General features: G+C 49.5%; 1 protein-coding gene across 1 annotated transcript; it reads right to left on the bottom strand.

Annotated features, from left to right (window-relative positions):
* Nucleotides 1-754: 754 nt before the first annotated feature.
* On the bottom strand, nucleotides 755-2,149 carry LOC127304923 (uncharacterized). The gene has a single exon (XM_051335468.2). The coding sequence runs from the start codon at nucleotides 1,992-1,994 to the stop codon at nucleotides 1,017-1,019; it is 978 nt and encodes a 325-aa protein (XP_051191428.1). The 5' UTR covers nucleotides 1,995-2,149; the 3' UTR covers nucleotides 755-1,016.
* Nucleotides 2,150-16,754: the final 14,605 nt, after the last annotated feature.

The following is a 16,754-nucleotide window of genomic DNA, read 5'->3' as shown; positions in this document are numbered from 1 at the left end:
ATCAAACAAACCTCAAGTTTTTCGACACTTAGAGCAATTCCTTACGTAGGATTGTAATCATAAGATCACTGATTTACGAAAAATGTGAGAGCAAACATGTGTTCTCCTCCGCCCTACTATTTTCTCCAAGCTAGACGACGTGGGCTTAGCCCAGTGGTTGGGGTCGCAGTAGCGCACCCTAATGACCAGAGTTCGATCCCTGTCAGGGATGAATTACTGGAATTGTCACGCCAAGTCCCGCTTCTACTATATCAATAGTGTTCTAGTTCCTCCTAGACATCGTTTCATTTTTTTTTCTCCAAGCTAAGAGTTGGCATGCATGTGGGGATAAAATGATGATGTAAGAGATTACATACATTTGGGAACAAAATGATGATGTCATCATATTTAAAGCAAATTTTTCGAAAAAAGATGTTTAGTAGTTCAAACCGTTGGTCCAATTGACAACTCGTTTTCTTCCGTGAATTCGTATCGACGAGGGATTCAAAACTGCGTTGTGTTTTGACAAACTATTTTGTGAACCCTTTTGTTATCTCTGCCAACTTTTTTGACGAGTTATCATGATGACAACTTAATTTAGTTGAAACATGGTGGCAACTTATATAAGTTAGGGTGAAAACTTTGAAGGTAAAAGGTTCGTCCAAATATAACAACTAGAGATCAAGTTTCGAGAATCTCATGGAGCAAAGCCAATAGTAAAGGCGGATCATAAATCAGGTTAGAAAGATAAAACAGTTAAAATTATGATGTCGTTACTTGTGTCACTTATGCATGCATGCATGCATGCATGTAGAATAGGAAAACTGTTATTTCAGCCCTTGATATTACAACAATGATATCCTAGCGTGATCAACGAACTAACTGACGACCATGGTACAATGAAGCTAACACACCTTCCCATCGATGGAGGATTACTAACCTGTAGTAACAGTTATTTTTGTTCTCATCTGAGCAGACAAGGCTAAATAATTAAGCAAAATGGAATGCAGCATTACACGACGGACTGACCACTCCACTCACCGCCAGCTATCCGGGAGTCTGATATTCTGGAACCCTTTGCCGCCCTCGATCCCGGGTCCAGGGCCGTCGCCGTCGTCGTCACCGTCGAGCTCCTCGATGTCGCTTTCGGACGGGGTTGACAGCACGATCACGGGCGACCGCGGTGGCGGTGGCGGCAGCGGTGGGAGGACGCCGTCGTCCCAGGCGAGGAAGTGGAGCGTGACTGGCCGCAGCGCGTGGCGGTACAATGACAGCTTCTGGTTGAGCGAGACGGTGTCGTAGCACCTGACGTCGCCGGCGGTGGAGACCAGCCAGGGCAGCACGCTCTCCCCGCCGACGCGGGACAGCACGAGAAGCTTCCCCGCCCGGCGCGCCGCCCGGTGCATCTCAAGCAGGCCAGAGCGCGTTGATGCCACGCCCGGCGTGCTCTCGTCCGCCACCGACGAGACATAGATGAACCCTTCCTTGGTGCGGTTGATGGAGAAGCCGAGCCTGGTGTCCCCTTGCCGCAGCGCCATCTCCAGGGAAGTCTCGCCGGCGGCGCCTGACGGCGCGTACCACAGACGCACCGCGCGCACCATGCCGATGTCCACGCCGTGGTAGTCCTCGAACCCGTAGAGGCTGACGTTGGACAGGTTGGCCAGGTCGGAGAGCATATTCACCGTGGGGACGGCTGTCTCGCCGGTGATCTTGGTGAGCAGCGCCTCCGTCTGAAACCTGACGAGGCGGACAGGGACGCCGGAGCAGCGGCAGGAGGCGAGCCAGGCGTCGGCGCGGGCCAGGGTGTCGTCGAGGGAGTTGTAGCGGGTTTGAGTGCCGTCCGTGGCCATGGGGAGCAGCAGCAGCGACAGGAAGCGGCTCTTATCAGGCACCGGCAGCAGCTCCCTCATCTTCATCTCCCACGGGAACGGCTCGTACGCCGTCGCGATCTTCGCCTCCCGCAGCGCCGCCACCGCCGCCATCTTCTCCTTCTTCGAACCTTGGATTGACCTCATCGAATGAGTCTCGCAAAAGTTAGTTTCCTTCCAATGTACTATTCTACCTTCTGTATGAACGCTTCGTCTTACAGTAAAGAATGATAAAGAACATGGATCAACAGAAGAATGTGCGGAATAGCATATAGAGCTGGCCAGCTAGAAGTGGATCTGCGGAGACGAATAGTTTATCTATCAACGAGCACTAGTTTAGTGAAGTAGGATGCAATGTTGGTATTTGGTTCTTAATCCAGCATTCACAAGTTGGCCATTCTTTGTTTGAGCTGATCTGTAACTGTGACCGTTGGTAGAAGGAAATCGTCGCCATGATTGACAATGCTGCTCATGCCAAGGTCGTGTTGGATCTTGAAATGTTCTCGAAAAGGCCAACAACGCGTCGAGAGATCTGTGAGGATTCTTAAATAAAACCATGTTGGGTAATATATAATCGCGTCGGGGAAGGGACTCTTTCTGGAAGAACTTTCTTTAGTGAGTAAAGGCAACTGTATTGCTCCTCTTCATGAATACAACTTTTTTTAGACAGATGTCAACGAGTGGCAAAGGTTTCACATGATCACAAATGAAATAAATTTTATAATAAAGGCAAAATTTGCGGCAAGGTTTTTCAGATAACTCAAATCTCATGATTTATAAGTTTGACAAGGCGCTCCCTCCCGAGCGTCTCTGGCGGCGCCCTCCACCCCCAAACCCTAAGCGGCGCTTACACCCCCCTCCCTCTGGCCACCCTGCTGCCTCCCCGGTGGCGGTAGCGGCCCCCTCCGCGTCGAAGACGGCGACAGGGATGGCGGTGTGCTGCTGCTGGTTTTCTTCGGGAGTTGGGGGAACGCCGGCGGAAGCGCAGGGCGGCGCGGCTGTTCCGGCCGGGGCCTGAGGCCCTCCGGCGGCGGGGTAGTGAGGAGATGGCGGTGCACCCTCAGCACGTCTTCGGCGTGCATGGCGGCGAGCTTGGTCGTCGGGCCATGATCTGGGCTGACGCACCGATCTGGCCAGATGGCCAGCCACGGCTGGGGCGGAGGGTGCTGGTGGTTCCTCGGATCGCCGGTACCTGCAACCTTGCGCTAGGTCCGCCTCCTTCCTCTCTTGTCACTCCATCATGGAGGTACTGGCGGCGTGGGGGCCTGCTAGTCTCGCAGATAATGGTGGTGGTCCTAGGATTACTCCTATCACCAAGTTGATGATCTGCTGCTGCTTGTCCCCATCGATCTGGCGGAAGTGGCGTGTTCCGGAAGGCTCCGCTGGCGCTCCACGAGGCATTCTATGCCTGGAGTTTGCCGGATCGGGTGGGATTCGGTCGTGCGCACCCGTGTTTTACTCTGACCGTTTTGTTTCAGAGGGAGCATCTCGAAGCTTTGTTGGCTGTTAATACCATGGAGCATGTTCTCGTTCCGTGATGCTGGCGAAGAATGACATGGAAGCCGAGATATGAGGTCTAGCAATGGCGGCTCGAGTCTTGATGGTTATGAGGAATTGGCTTGGTGATTTTTGATTTGGAGCAGCGGCATGCAAGCAGGGGCGACTACACAGGAGAAGGTCATAGTCCTACCACTCCGGGTGAAAACCCAAGGTCTGGCCTTAGTTGGTTGTGCCTGGCAGTGGCCTTGTTGGAGGCATTATTTTGAGAGTGAGGACTTTCTTCAGGGTGAAAACCTAAGATCTATGATCGGGCGATGACGGTGTTTGTGCACTGTTTCCTTCTTGGAGGCGTCCTTTTTGAAGGAGTTGAACTTCAGGTGTTGTCTTGGTGGCGTTAGTACTGCTTCAATGAATGAATCTCTCTAGCGGGGCTTTTTTTTTTGTAATTTTTCTTTTTTTTTGGCTGTGTGCATCCGTAGTGCCGCTAGGGCAATGCGTTGTTACAGAGGCTGGATGTAATTGGTATATTCGCGATATTAATATATACTCTTTATCAAAAAAAATTCTTGCAATCTGAGCCCACGACTAAGGTTCCACCTGGTAGAGGAGGCGTTTTTTAGCCAGCAAGTTTTTTTTTTATTTCGTTTTGTTCGCAAGTTACATAAAATGCAAAAAAAAAACACTTTGTTTGTTTTAAGTAATGTCCAAGTTTTGTTCGGCAAAGCACACTGGCGGATCCAACCCAATTTGCTAGTGTTGGGCAGGCCTAAGCTGGGCCGTTTTTTTATTTTTATTTTTCCAATAGCTGATATATGGAATGTGCCAACTCTTAGGATGGGGTGGGCCCCACCCTTCCACCCAACTGGCTCCGCCATTGGTAAACTCGAGATAACCACTTCCTCAAATATATGTCAACTGACATGTAGACCAGCCGGTTACCAAAAACAGTACCAACCTTACTAAGTTGTGTGATTTGGTTATCTGAAACAATCTATCCGAAAAGTTGTGGTTTTCGGATAATTTTTTCGATTGAGGTTTTGTGAATAGCTAGCCTCAATAGTTGTGATAGTGGTGATTTTGCGAAATTTTCTCTTAAATTTCCGGACAATATTATATTATTATTATTGGAGTACCAACTTAACATTTTACAAGCTGGACCATGGACACAAACTAGTGAAGTGACATGTTGAAAGAAAACATCAAAATGTGAATATCCTCACCTACTAGTAGAAAAAACAAGAGCTTCATTGCCACCTAGTGGTGAGAAGGTGTTGGTGTATATGCGTTTCAGCTTGGCCACCGTCTCGTCCATCATCAACACTAAATTAGCTTTAAACAGGGGCACCTATGCTGCGACATGAGGAAAATTTGAAACACAATCAGCTGGTTGGGGAGAAAACTTTGTCTGAATAGTAAACTTGTTACAACTATGTTAAAGTGCCTAGTTCTGAGTTGCAAGGAAAATCCACATGAAATATCTCACCTTTCCGAAAAAGCTGATCAAAATAGAGAAAACATCAGGGAAGTAAGAGGGGTTCCATTAAATGCCCAACATCGATCTTACACCACTCCACACGAATTGGGAAAGGATACATATGAAAAAATGTGGTCAATACTCTTGAGTTGTCGACATAAGGTACACTTCCCAATAGTATGTAAAATGAGACTCTCCTTCAGTTGATTTCAATAGGCTGACCACCATGGCTTGTTGAGTTGCACCAACTCCCACAACAATCACCACACTCTCCTAGAAGTTGATTTTAGTCCCAACAATAGTTGAAGGCATAAGGGTAGGAACTTAAGGTTGACAATACCCAAATCAGACTTACGTATTAGAATCATTGTTTCATCGACGTGCTGCAGGTGTGTCATGCTCCCAGGAACGAGGTGAGGCACCACCCTTGTACGTTGATCGTGATATTAGCCTTCTGAAGAATGGTGCCAAAGCATTCACAATCAAGCCAAACAATGGTAGGGATATAGGATACCTTGGTGCACATTCCCTTCTTATTCTACAGAAATGACCCACTTCACCATTAATAGTGGTTGTGTGACCTCTATAAATCAACCGCATGAGCCTATGAATAATGACAACATCAAAACCCTTCCTTAGTTCCTTAGGAGCACTTCCCTTAGAAAACGCGAGTTGACCCTATCATAGGTCTTTTCCAAGTCTACTTTTAGCAACACAACCTCCGTTCCGCTATGGCACCCTCTAAGATGAACATACTATTAGTGAAAGCAATTTGGGTGATTGGGTGCGCTACTAGGAAAAGCCTACTTGCATATGCCTTAGATATTAACTCGAAGAGCACAATCATAAGAGAGATATTCCTATTTTAAACCTAACACCTTAGGGATAAAGGATATAATCCCAAATTTTATCCTAGAACATCCTTCACATAGGGCTAACACTTCTTCTACAAGATCACGTGGAACCCATCTGGTCTAGGAGCCGTGTTTGTGTCTTTGAATACCGTGTCAAGCTGTTCTAGAGAAAATAATAGGGACAACATTCCACTCTCCTCCGAAAAAACATGGTTGTCATTCTCCAAGGTTTCAAACACCATAGTTCCTATAAGCCTATAAGTTCAATATAGAACTGGTATATGTGTCTTTGGATCTCAAATCTTCTCACATATGATGCCATTGTCTATGGAGAGGCTGAAACTCACACATTTACGCTTCCGGCCGTTGGCAATGACATGGAAGTAAGCTATAGGGCCATCATATTTGAGAAGCCAATTTTGACGGACTCTTTGTATCCAATGTTCCTTTTCTGCAATGTAAATTTGGAGAATTTATTCCTCAAGATGGCTGGACTTCTTGTTGCATCCATGTCTTTAATTTGGTCAACCATGTAAGGGTATTTTACCCTTATCCATTATTTTGGTAACAATGACACCGTGCTAGAGTATTTGACCTAATACGTTTACAAGGATTATCTCAGGTATTAGGCAAAGAGGCATAAATGGTGTATCAAAGGAACAAGAAGGCTGAAGGAGACCCCCCACTTCAACAACAATCGAAAAGGGGTCTACAGCAGAAATTCGGTCTGCAGCTGTTATCACCAGAATTTGACCGAGTCAGAGGTGGGCCGCGATCAAGATTGGGCTTGAAGAATATACATAGAAGAATACGTGAACCGGCCTTATACACGAAGATTGGGCAGTTTGCCCTTGCATCTTTAAATATAGTAGGATACGTGTCGGTTAGATAAAACTTGACTCGTGCACGGTTGGGATTATTCCCACGTTAGAAAGTCTACGGACTATAAATATGTATCTAGGGTTATCGAGATAAACAACAATCACGTTCATCACAAACCAATCTTGGCGCATCGCCGACCCCTTGTTTTGAGGGTTTCTTCCGGGTAAGCATCATGCTGCCTAGATCGCATCTTGCGATCTAGGCAGTATACGTTTATTCGTTATTCATGCGTTGCTCGTGCTGAAGCCTTTTTGATGGCGAGCAACGTAGTTATCATAGATGTGTTAGGGTTAGCATCGTTTTACCTTGCTACATGCTTTCGTTCATGCAACCCTTAGACGTCTAGCCGTCCTTACACCTTTCTTAGGCGTAAGGGCGGCACCTTGCTTGATCATTATTTAGTAGATCCGATCCGTTATGATTGTTCCTTGTTCTTCAAGGATTAGTTTAATATCTGCATAGTTAGGCCTTGCAAACGGGTTGAAGTATCCGGTGGTACGTAGGGTGCAGTTTGCTAACCCTAGATAAGATGTTCCGGGGATCAACTTCATTTTGGTTTTTAGGCCTTATATAGGGTTGGTTTATTGACACCGTGCGTGGCTGCTAGGCTCAATCACGAGTAGGATGTTCCGATTATGCGGTGAAAATCCTAAATCGTTGTAGATCGTTTTAGCTTTATGTTGATCAAGCAGGACCACCATGCTATCGTAAACCCTTTATGAATCATGGGTGGATCGGCTCCTTGAGCCGATTCACGGGAAAACCTGAGAGCCGATCGAGGCTCGTATTTAATGTTTACGTGTATGCCATGCAAGAAACCTAAGTGAAGCAAATCCATCACCTTCCTGACCAGGTATAGGTCAGGTGGCACGCCCTTGCACCAGCATCGGACGTGTGTGCAGAGTCTTTGCGGGCCGTCGCGCGAGGGACCAGGGCCAGCCGCAGCTCTGAGTTGTTCCCGGCTCTTCGTGTTGCCAGCCGTTGCTCGCCGGTGGGTTTCGGACGCCAACACATTCTGGCACGCCCGGTGGGACAGTCTTCGACATCAACTGCATCGCCATCTACATCTGAGATGGCGGAAGGTACTCCAGTCACGTACGAGGATCTGCCAGAGGAGCTCAAGAAGAAGTATGACGATGTCAAAGCTCTCCTCGAGGCCAACCTCATCGGCTCTTTCCACAGGACCCGCTCACACGGCATCAGGTGGAGAGGGTTCTCACCTGAAGGCGCGCTCGATGGAGTGGACCTGTCCACCCCTTCAGAAGAACGCACCACGTACTTGCATCAGGAGATCAATTTCATGGTAGCTCATTCGCTACACCGCCACTCTGAGAGCCTGGTGAACACTTTGGAGCGGGTCGCTCTTCGAGTGCTCCATGAAATCTTGAATCATCGGTACTCTCCGTCAGGACCAGCTCTAGGAACTCATCAAGGGGAGCTACCACTCCAGAGCCGACCACCGCTGCCGTTCGCGCTGGCAGCACCAGAGGTGCCGAATACACCGGCATTCGTTGTCTACAAGATCGGGGGCGATCCTAGTGATTACCAGTTCTTGTACGAGGCGCCCGAGGAGATCCCTCACGGATACACGTGCACATACGTGCCAGACAGCAGTAACTGGGCACTCATGAACCAGACTGCAACAGCAGGGACTTCTGGAACAGCAGGAGGAGTTTCTGGATCAGATCTTGAGAAGCAGACGTGGCTGGCTAAGTATGCCGCTCCGACAAACCTCCAGAGCTCAACTCCTGTGGCTAGCTCAGATCTCGAGAAGCAAGCGTGGCTAGCTAAGTACGCCACCCCAGCAAATCTTCAGAGTTCAACTCCTACAGCTAGCACGGCGGATCAGATCAGCACGATCTTAAGAGACCAGTTCGGCATGGTGCCGAAAAGGAGGGCAATCGGCTATTCCAAGCCGTATCCCAACGACTACGATTTGATCCCACTACCACCCAAATATCGGCTCCCTGAATTCTCCAAGTTTAGTGGGGCAGATGGCTCCAGCTCAATCGAGCATGTAAGCCGATATTTGGCGCAGCTGGGCACGATATCAGCTGCAGATCCACTACGCGTGAGGTTCTTCGCACAGTCCCTCACAGGATCGGCTTTCGGGTGGTACACCTCGTTGCCACCAGACTCGATCCGGACTTGGAAGCAGTTGGAAGAACAGTTCCACATGCAGTATCACTCAGAGGCTTCCGAGTCTGGCATTGCCGATCTAGCACAAGTACGTCAGAAGCGTGGAGAAACTGTGGCAGAATACGTCCAGCGCTTCAGAACTGTTAGGAACCGATGTTATTCGGCTCGTGTGACTGAAAAAGAAGCAGTCGAGTTGGCAGTGGTGGGCCTTGCATCACCAATCAAGGATATGGCCTCCCAAGCAGACTACCCTTCACTGGCGCACATGGTTCAGAAACTGTCGTTATATGAACAACGCCACCTAGACTTGTACCAGGACAAATTCAAGCGTGCGGTAGTCTTGGTTGAAGCAGATGAAGATGAAGGGTCCGCGGGAGATCAAGAGGTAGCAGTAGCTGAATGGACTCGGGGGGCAACCCCCGTGTCCTGCAAATGGGTGAAGCCACAAGGTCCTCCTAGAGGGTTTGACTTCGACGTGACCAAAGCCGAGCAAATTTTTGATCTCTTACTCAAGGAAAAGCAGCTGAAGTTACCCGACGGTCTCAAACTCCCCACAGCACAGGAGCTGAATGGAAATCCATATTGCAAATGGCATAACACGTTCAGCCATAACACTAACGACTGCAGGGTGTGGCGTCAGCAGATCCAAATGGCGATAGAGCAAGGGCGTCTAATCTTCAACCAGTACGCCATGAAAGTCGACACACACCCCTTCCCCGCCGTTAACACGGTGGAGTACGCTTACCCCGAGGGGTGCCAGCCAGGTTTTTCGTTAAGCATCAACATGGTCGAGCCTGGGCACCACTCTGGAAAGGACAAAGGCGAGGGCAGCCGCTCTCGTAGCAAGGACAAAGAGGAAGCCGCTCCACGCGATCGGCTCCGACACGATGGCAAGCGCTACATCACAGAGGGAGAAGTGAAGAATGTACGATATCAACGACCTCTCTCTGATCATCTCCTCAATAAATACGTGAGTCAGTATGACCAGCGCCGGCGGTACAATAGCGACGATGAAAGGGATCGTCTAGCTAGCAGGAACGCCAGGAGACATCGTCGGCATGATCGCGACGAGGAGGGATATGAGCGCTACGCCAAGGAGAAGTCGAGAGAACAGGAAGACGTGGACAAGCACTGGGACTGCCCTTTCTTCAAACACTGCTGGGATTCAGGAATGAGCCGATTGCCTACAATCGGCAACCGCGAGAATGTAGACAAGAAGAAGGGTGCAACGAGACGTGTCCTTTGTTCAAACGTCTTGGGCCTCTCCCATCTAGGAACAAGCCAACTGGAGTCCTCTCGGGAAGAAGACCTCGAGGAGTTGGAAGATGACTATGAAGAAGAAGAGGACAAGTACCACCGGCCAAGGTGGTGCCCTGATGGACTCAGCCGTTCCCAAAAGCGTAGGGTTCAGCGACTGCGCGGTTTGGAGGAAGCCGAAAGGTTATACCTGCACACGCTAAGGAAGGCGCGGCCCGATCTGGCCGCGAAAATTCAACGAACCCTAGACGAAGAGGGTCGACCACAAAAGATGGAGTGGCGCCCCAAGCAAAGGAAAGCCGATGATGAGACATCGGCTAGTACAAACATGGTGTTCATCCTTCCAGCGGAGTTTTGTGCTCCGAGTTAGACGAAGCACCTGTGGCACAACTTGACTGCGGCCCACGGCCGGTTATCTTTGAGAAGCCACGTGAAAGAAGTTACAGACACCTGAAGGCCCTGTACTTACGAGGTTATATCAATGGGCAGCCTGTCAATAGGATGCTGGTGGACACCGGAGCGGCAGTCAACATCATGCCATACTCCATGCTACGTCGGTTGGGACGCTCTAGCTCGGATCTGATCAAGACCAACGTGACACTGAGTGATTTCAACGGCCAAGCATCTGATGCACAAGGTGTTCTGAACGTGGATCTGACCGTAGGAAGGAAAACCATCCCTACGACGTTCTTCATTGTCGACAGCAAGAGCACTTACGCTGTCCTGCTAGGGAGAGATTGGATCCACGCCAACTGTTGCATTCCATCTACGATGCACCAATGCTTAATACAGTGGGATGGAGATGAAGTAGAAGTCGTCCATGCAGATGATACAGCCGAGGTTTCAACGGCTGGCATGAACGTTTGGGAGACGGAAGGCCAAGAGCCACTCTCAGGCATCACTTTGGACGACTGCGAGTACATCGACGTGTCAAAAAACGGGGTGAGGCTGGTCTTATCCACTGGCCTGACCGTGTAACAGGAGCAAAGTCTATGAAGGTACATGGGCAGGCCGATCCTTGTGATCGGCCCCCCCAAAAAATGAAAAGTAATGATCTTGTCTCAAGCATGTCACGTAGTCATAGTGAAGCACGAATATTGCAAAACCTTCATTGAGCGATTTAATCAACATGGAGGCCGATTCCAGCAATCGGCCAAAATTATCCTCACCATACGTTCTGCCTGTGTTCAACATCGATCGAACGGGCAACGGATTTACGTCGGCTGATGAGCTGGAAGAAGTCAACATTGGTCCTAACAGAGCCGACGTTCAAATAGAGTGCCTTGGATAACTGCAGAGCCGATATCTGCAGTAACCTGACAGATTCGGCTCGGGGGGCACATAATCAGAGGAACATGTGAGATACATGGGCAGTGAAATATTGGGGGCCGATAGAAAAATCGGCCAGTAAAAAAAAATTCTCATGGTATACAGCCAATGCACGGACATCGACTTTAGAGCTAAGAAACAAAGCCGATGCACAGCCATCGACTCTAGTACAATTACACAGGATCTACCCGCTGCGTGTTCAAGACGCGGATTTTCACCAAGTCGGTCTTCAGTTCAGCTTCGAGGCCTTCTGCTTCCTTGAGGGAGTGAACAATGAGAGCTTCCTCAGCTGCAATGAGCCGATTTTGGTGCCCGAACTTTCTCTTCGAGGACTTCCAACCCTTTGCGCCAGTTCAGCGATCTTGTCGAAGCGACGCTTTGGCATGCAAGGCAGCCTTTTGCTCATTAAGCCGTTGGTGTTTCGTCTACAATATCGGCTTTCAACGGAAGAAGAGGCGATCGATGGGGGCAAGTTTGGCTGGTTCTGCATGGTGGCTGTCTCAGAATTACCTGAGTTCAAAGCCCTTTGTCTGATCTGTGCATCCTCACCGCTATTCTCACCTTGACTGAGGCTCGGGGGGCAGCTGGCCTGGTAGATGCTCTGTTTTTAGAAGCCGATTGGGGTGTCATCGGCTGGTCCTTCGTCGCAACCTTCTTCAAAAATGATGAGTTCTTGCAGAAGAGGATCACTGGAGCTGGTGGGAGGAATTTAAGGGCTCTCTTGAAGGCAAGGGTCTTCCACATTATCCACCAGATCTCAAAGTCATCAGTCGAAGAGTTGAAGGATAGATTGTGAAGAACCGATGCGTTGCCATCGGCTCATTGAGCATTGGCTAAGTGAACAATCGGCAAAATCAAACTGGGGGAAATTCTTCATTGATAACGGGATTCCTTACATAAAAAGCTGAGCGCTCTCAAAAGGAAGTACCAGGGGATACATTGCCCCGTTTACTACTGCTAATCCTATACTAAGGGTCCTATCTATGGGCCGTCGCTGCCCTCGTCGTCGCCGTCGTCGCCGCTATCGGCGCTACTCCCGGCTGACTCGTCGTCGCTGCTGCCGCGGCCGCCAGCAGGGCCCTCGTTGTCCTCGTCCTCCTCGCCAGCATCGTCATCGCTGTCGAAGTCGCTGAGGTTCCCCGGCCAGGGGCAGAAGCGCTTGGCCGGCGGTTCATCGGAGGAGGTGTCGTCCTCCTCCTCTTCCTCCTCCTCCTCCTCCTCGAAGGAGGAGAAGTCGTCCCAGGAGAAGCGATTGTCGTCGCTCTCCTATTCCGTTTCCCCGTCAGCAAGGAAGCGGAGGTCACTTTCTCCGTCGGTCGAGGACTGGTCGTCCTCAGACCAGACAAAGAAGTCGTGACTGGACTCGTCCCCGTCTTCTATGGCGCGGCGAATGTGGGCCTCGTGGGCCTTCTTTGGGTCCCACTCCGGCGTCGGCTCGCGGGAGGACTGGGTGGAAAGACCCGACGAGGCAGAGGAGGAAGAAGACATGGTGGCAGAGGAGGGCTTTTGGAGTGCTAATGCGAAGGGGATGAAGAAGTGAACTGTTCAGAGCGGTTAAATAAAGGGGATATGGTGGAGATTCAATGCCACAGCAGTTTCCGAGGAGGTGGTGCCCAAAGAAAAAAAAACTGCCAAGTCACGCGGAGAAGTTGAGAAGGCAAGGCATCGTGATGAAGGATACTGCGATGGTTCTGCTCTGCTACGACATGACCCGACGAAGAAAAGACAGAGTGATTTTGGAATTATCAATTCCAAAACCAGGGGGGCATGTGTTATCACCAGAATTTGACCGAGTCAGAGGTGGGCCGCGATCAAGATTGGGCTTGAAGAATATACATAGAAGAAATACGTGAACCGGCCTTATACACGAAGATTGGGCAGTTTGCCCTTGTATCTGTAAATATAGTAGGATACGTGTCGGTTAGATAAAACTTGACTCGTGCACGGTTGGGATTATTCCCACGTTAGAAAGTCTACGGACTATAAATATGTATCTAGGGTTATCGAGATAAACAACAATCACGTTCATCACAAACCAATCTTGGCGCATCGCCGACCCCTTGTTTTGAGGGTTTCTTCCGGGTAAGCATCATGCTGCCTAGATCGCATCTTGCGATCTAGGCGATATCGTTATTCGTTATTCATGCGTTGCTCGTGCTGAAGCCTTTTTGATGGCGAGCAACGTAGTTATCATAGATGTGTTAGGGTTAGCATCGTTTTACCTTGCTACATGCTTTCGTTCATGCAACCCTTAGACGTCTAGCCGTCCTTACACCTTTCTTAGGCGTAAGGGCGGCACCTTGCTTGATCATTATTTAGTAGATCCGGTCCGTTATGATTGTTCCTTGTTCTTCAAGGATTAGTTTAATATCTGCATAGTTAGGCCTTGCAAACGGGTTGAAGGATCCGGTGGTACGTAGGGTGCAGTTTGCTAACCCTAGATAAGATGTTCCGGGGATCAACTTCATGTTGGTTTTTAGGCCTTATATAGGGTTGGTTTATTGACACCGTGCGTGGCTGCTAGGCTCAATCACGAGTAGGATGTTCCGATTATGCGGTGAAAACCCTAAATCGTTGTAGATCGTTTTAGCTTTATGTTGATCAAGCAGGACCACCATGCTATCATAAACCCTTTACGAATCATGGGTGGATCGGCTCCTTGAGCCGATTCACGGGAAAACCTGAGAGCCGATCGAGGCTCGTATTTAATGTTTACGTGTATGCCATGCAGGAAACCTAAGCGAAGCAAATCCATCACCTTCCTGACCAGGTATAGGTCAGGTGGCACTCCCTTGCACCAGCATCGGACGTGTGTGCAGAGTCTTTGCGGGCCGTCGCGCGAGGGACCAGGGCCAGCCGCAACTCTGAGTTGTTCCCGGCTCTTCGTGTTGCCAGCCGTTGCTCGCCGGTGGGTTTCGGACGCCAACAGCAGCCCGACTGGACCGGCCTCCTGACCGGCCAGTCCGGCGTGCGGTCCGGTCGACCGGGCGCCAACCGGGCTTCGAATCAGCGCATAATCGATCCGGTCATCGGCCCGGTCTGCCGGCCTCCTGACTGGCGGGTCCGGCGTATGGTCCGGTCGACCGGGCGCCAACCGGAGGAGCTCCTGGACGAAGAAAAGTGGGATCCGGTCTACCATCCGGTCACAACCGGCAGGTCCGGTCACTGGTCCGGTCTGACCGGCCTCCACACCGGACAGTCCGGTCAGGGGTTCGGTTGACCTGGTTTGTCGAGAGAAAAGCTGAGGTGGCAAGTGACCAACGGCCATATTTCGAAGAACACTATAAATAGGCCTTCTCCTACGTCAGAACAGTTAGGCACTACACTATAAACTGTTCTTGAGCTCTCTCTCTCTCTCACTCCATTGCTAGAAACACCAAAAGCCTCCGATCTCCCTCCTCCTCCACCCAAACTCAAATCCCTCTGGGGAATCACTAGAGGAGGACCCGATCTACTGTTCTACCAAGCCAAATCTCATTCCCCCTTGTATTCATCGATAAGCTTGCTTCCTAGGGTTCCTTGGAAACCCTAGGTGGGCAAGAGGAGTCCGGAAGCATCCGGGCTGTGGATTTGCTTCGGGCAAGATTGTGAAGGTTTGGAGGCTACCTCAAAGTCTACCACAAGTGAGTGAGCTATTCCTTCGTGGGATAGGCTCCGGAGAATAGGGTGAGCCTTCGTGGCGTGAGGAATCCTTCGTGGGACCTCCACCCCTCCAAACGTGATGTACCTTCTTGCAAAGGAAGGGAACACGGGAATACATCCTCGTCTCCGCGTGTTATCGGTTATCTCTAACCGAACTCCTTACTTGTGATTTAACTGCCTGAGAGAGCCTTCATGCTCGAGTTAGTTGTATCCTCATATAGGTTGCTTCACCTAGTTTGCATTAGGCTCACCTTTATATTCCGCAAAGCCTAATATTGCAAAGAAAGAATTAAAATCTGTAGAAACCTATTCACCCCCCATCTAGGTTTACCATCTCTATACTTTCAATTGGTATCAGAGCCTGGACTCTTATTAAGGGCTTCACCGCCTTAAGAGTGAGATGGATAAACTATTCGAGGGTCTAGATGAAAACTCTAACCTTTCGGTTAAAGAGATGAAATCTAGATTCTTGGCATATGATGCCGAGAAGAAGAAAAAGGAGGATGAGCTACAAAGCCAAATGGCAGAAATGTCTGCCATGCTTAAGAACTTGACTAGTGGGCCTCCTAGTACGGCTTCAGCCTCACTAGGGAGCTATCGCGAAGTCAACCATGACTATCCCAAAAACACTTCACCCATGCCTCAGATAAACCATAGTGGGAATGTTCCCCATTTTGATGGAACTCACTTTCCTTTTTGGAAATCTTCTATGGAATCTCATATTCGCAGCTGCAGCGTGGAGTTGTGGGAGATCATTGTTCATGGATACAGGGAGCCACAAGATCCCATTCGGTTGACCTCCACCGAATTCTACAACCGTCAACTCAACGCCTCCGCACGTGACAAGATTAGGAGTGGCATCAACCGCAAGCTCCTTGATCAAGTCAATGACATAGACTCCGCTAAAGAGTTGTGGGATCGAATCATAGTACTCCAAGAGGGAACCAATTTGATCCAATCAGCTCTTTATGAGACCGCAAAGCAAGAGGCCCATCAATTCATGATTCGAGAAGGAGAGTCCGTGGCCGATGCTTATGCAAGACTTGGTGCTCTTAGAGTAAGGGTCAAGGGACTTGGTGTTGAGAAGTACAATGACGGCTTCGAGATGAATGAAGCATTCATAAAGTCCAAGGTCATTGCTATGATTGCCGTCAATCAAGAAGACACCAACCTTGCACTCAACTTGCAAATCATGACCAAGAGTTCCGATCTCAACTCCGATGATCTAGTCTCCTATGTGGCCGCCAATGAAAACATGGCCAAAGCGGGAAAGAGGCTCATGGCAATGAACCGTGTTGATGAAGCGCCACACAACCTTGCTCTCAAAGCTAGGGCCGATCATGGAAGCAAAGAAGACTATGAAATTGAAGAAGATGAAGAGATGACTTCAACTAGTGACATTGCTACCGACTTTGCTTTCTTTGCCAAGAAGTACAAGGCAAAGTTCCCTATGCTCCTCCATGACAAGAAGAAGAAGAGAACTTGCTACAATTGTGATGAAGATAGCCACTTTGCAAATGAGTTCCCTTATGAGAAAAGGGTAGACAAGCCAAGATTCATCAAAGGGGTCAAGCCAAGATTGAAGCCAAACCCAATCAACGATCGATACAAGAAGAACAAGGGAAGAGCCTTTGTTGGGGCCGAGTACTTGTCCGATGATGAAGAGGAAGATGAGGAGAAGGAGGCCGGAGTGGCCGGTTTGGCTTTCTCTAAGCCCGGGTCACTCTTCACATATGACTACTCCAAGGAATACTCCACGGAGAATGATGTCAGATCTTCCTTCATGGCAAGAACAACTCAAGATGATGACTCCGATGACTCTCCCTCATC

The sequence above is a fragment of the Lolium perenne genome, chromosome 5, assembly GCF_019359855.2.
Source record: "Lolium perenne isolate Kyuss_39 chromosome 5, Kyuss_2.0, whole genome shotgun sequence".
In the NCBI taxonomy this organism is placed as follows: domain Eukaryota; kingdom Viridiplantae; phylum Streptophyta; class Magnoliopsida; order Poales; family Poaceae; genus Lolium; species Lolium perenne.
This window is presented reverse-complemented; position numbering and strand designations above follow the sequence as displayed.

Bases quoted from the DNA above. Each gene is read 5' to 3' on its own strand.
- LOC127304923 (XM_051335468.2), bottom strand. From the start codon at position 1,994: ATGAGGTCAATCCAAGGTTCGAAGAAGGAGAAGATGGCGGCGGTGGCG.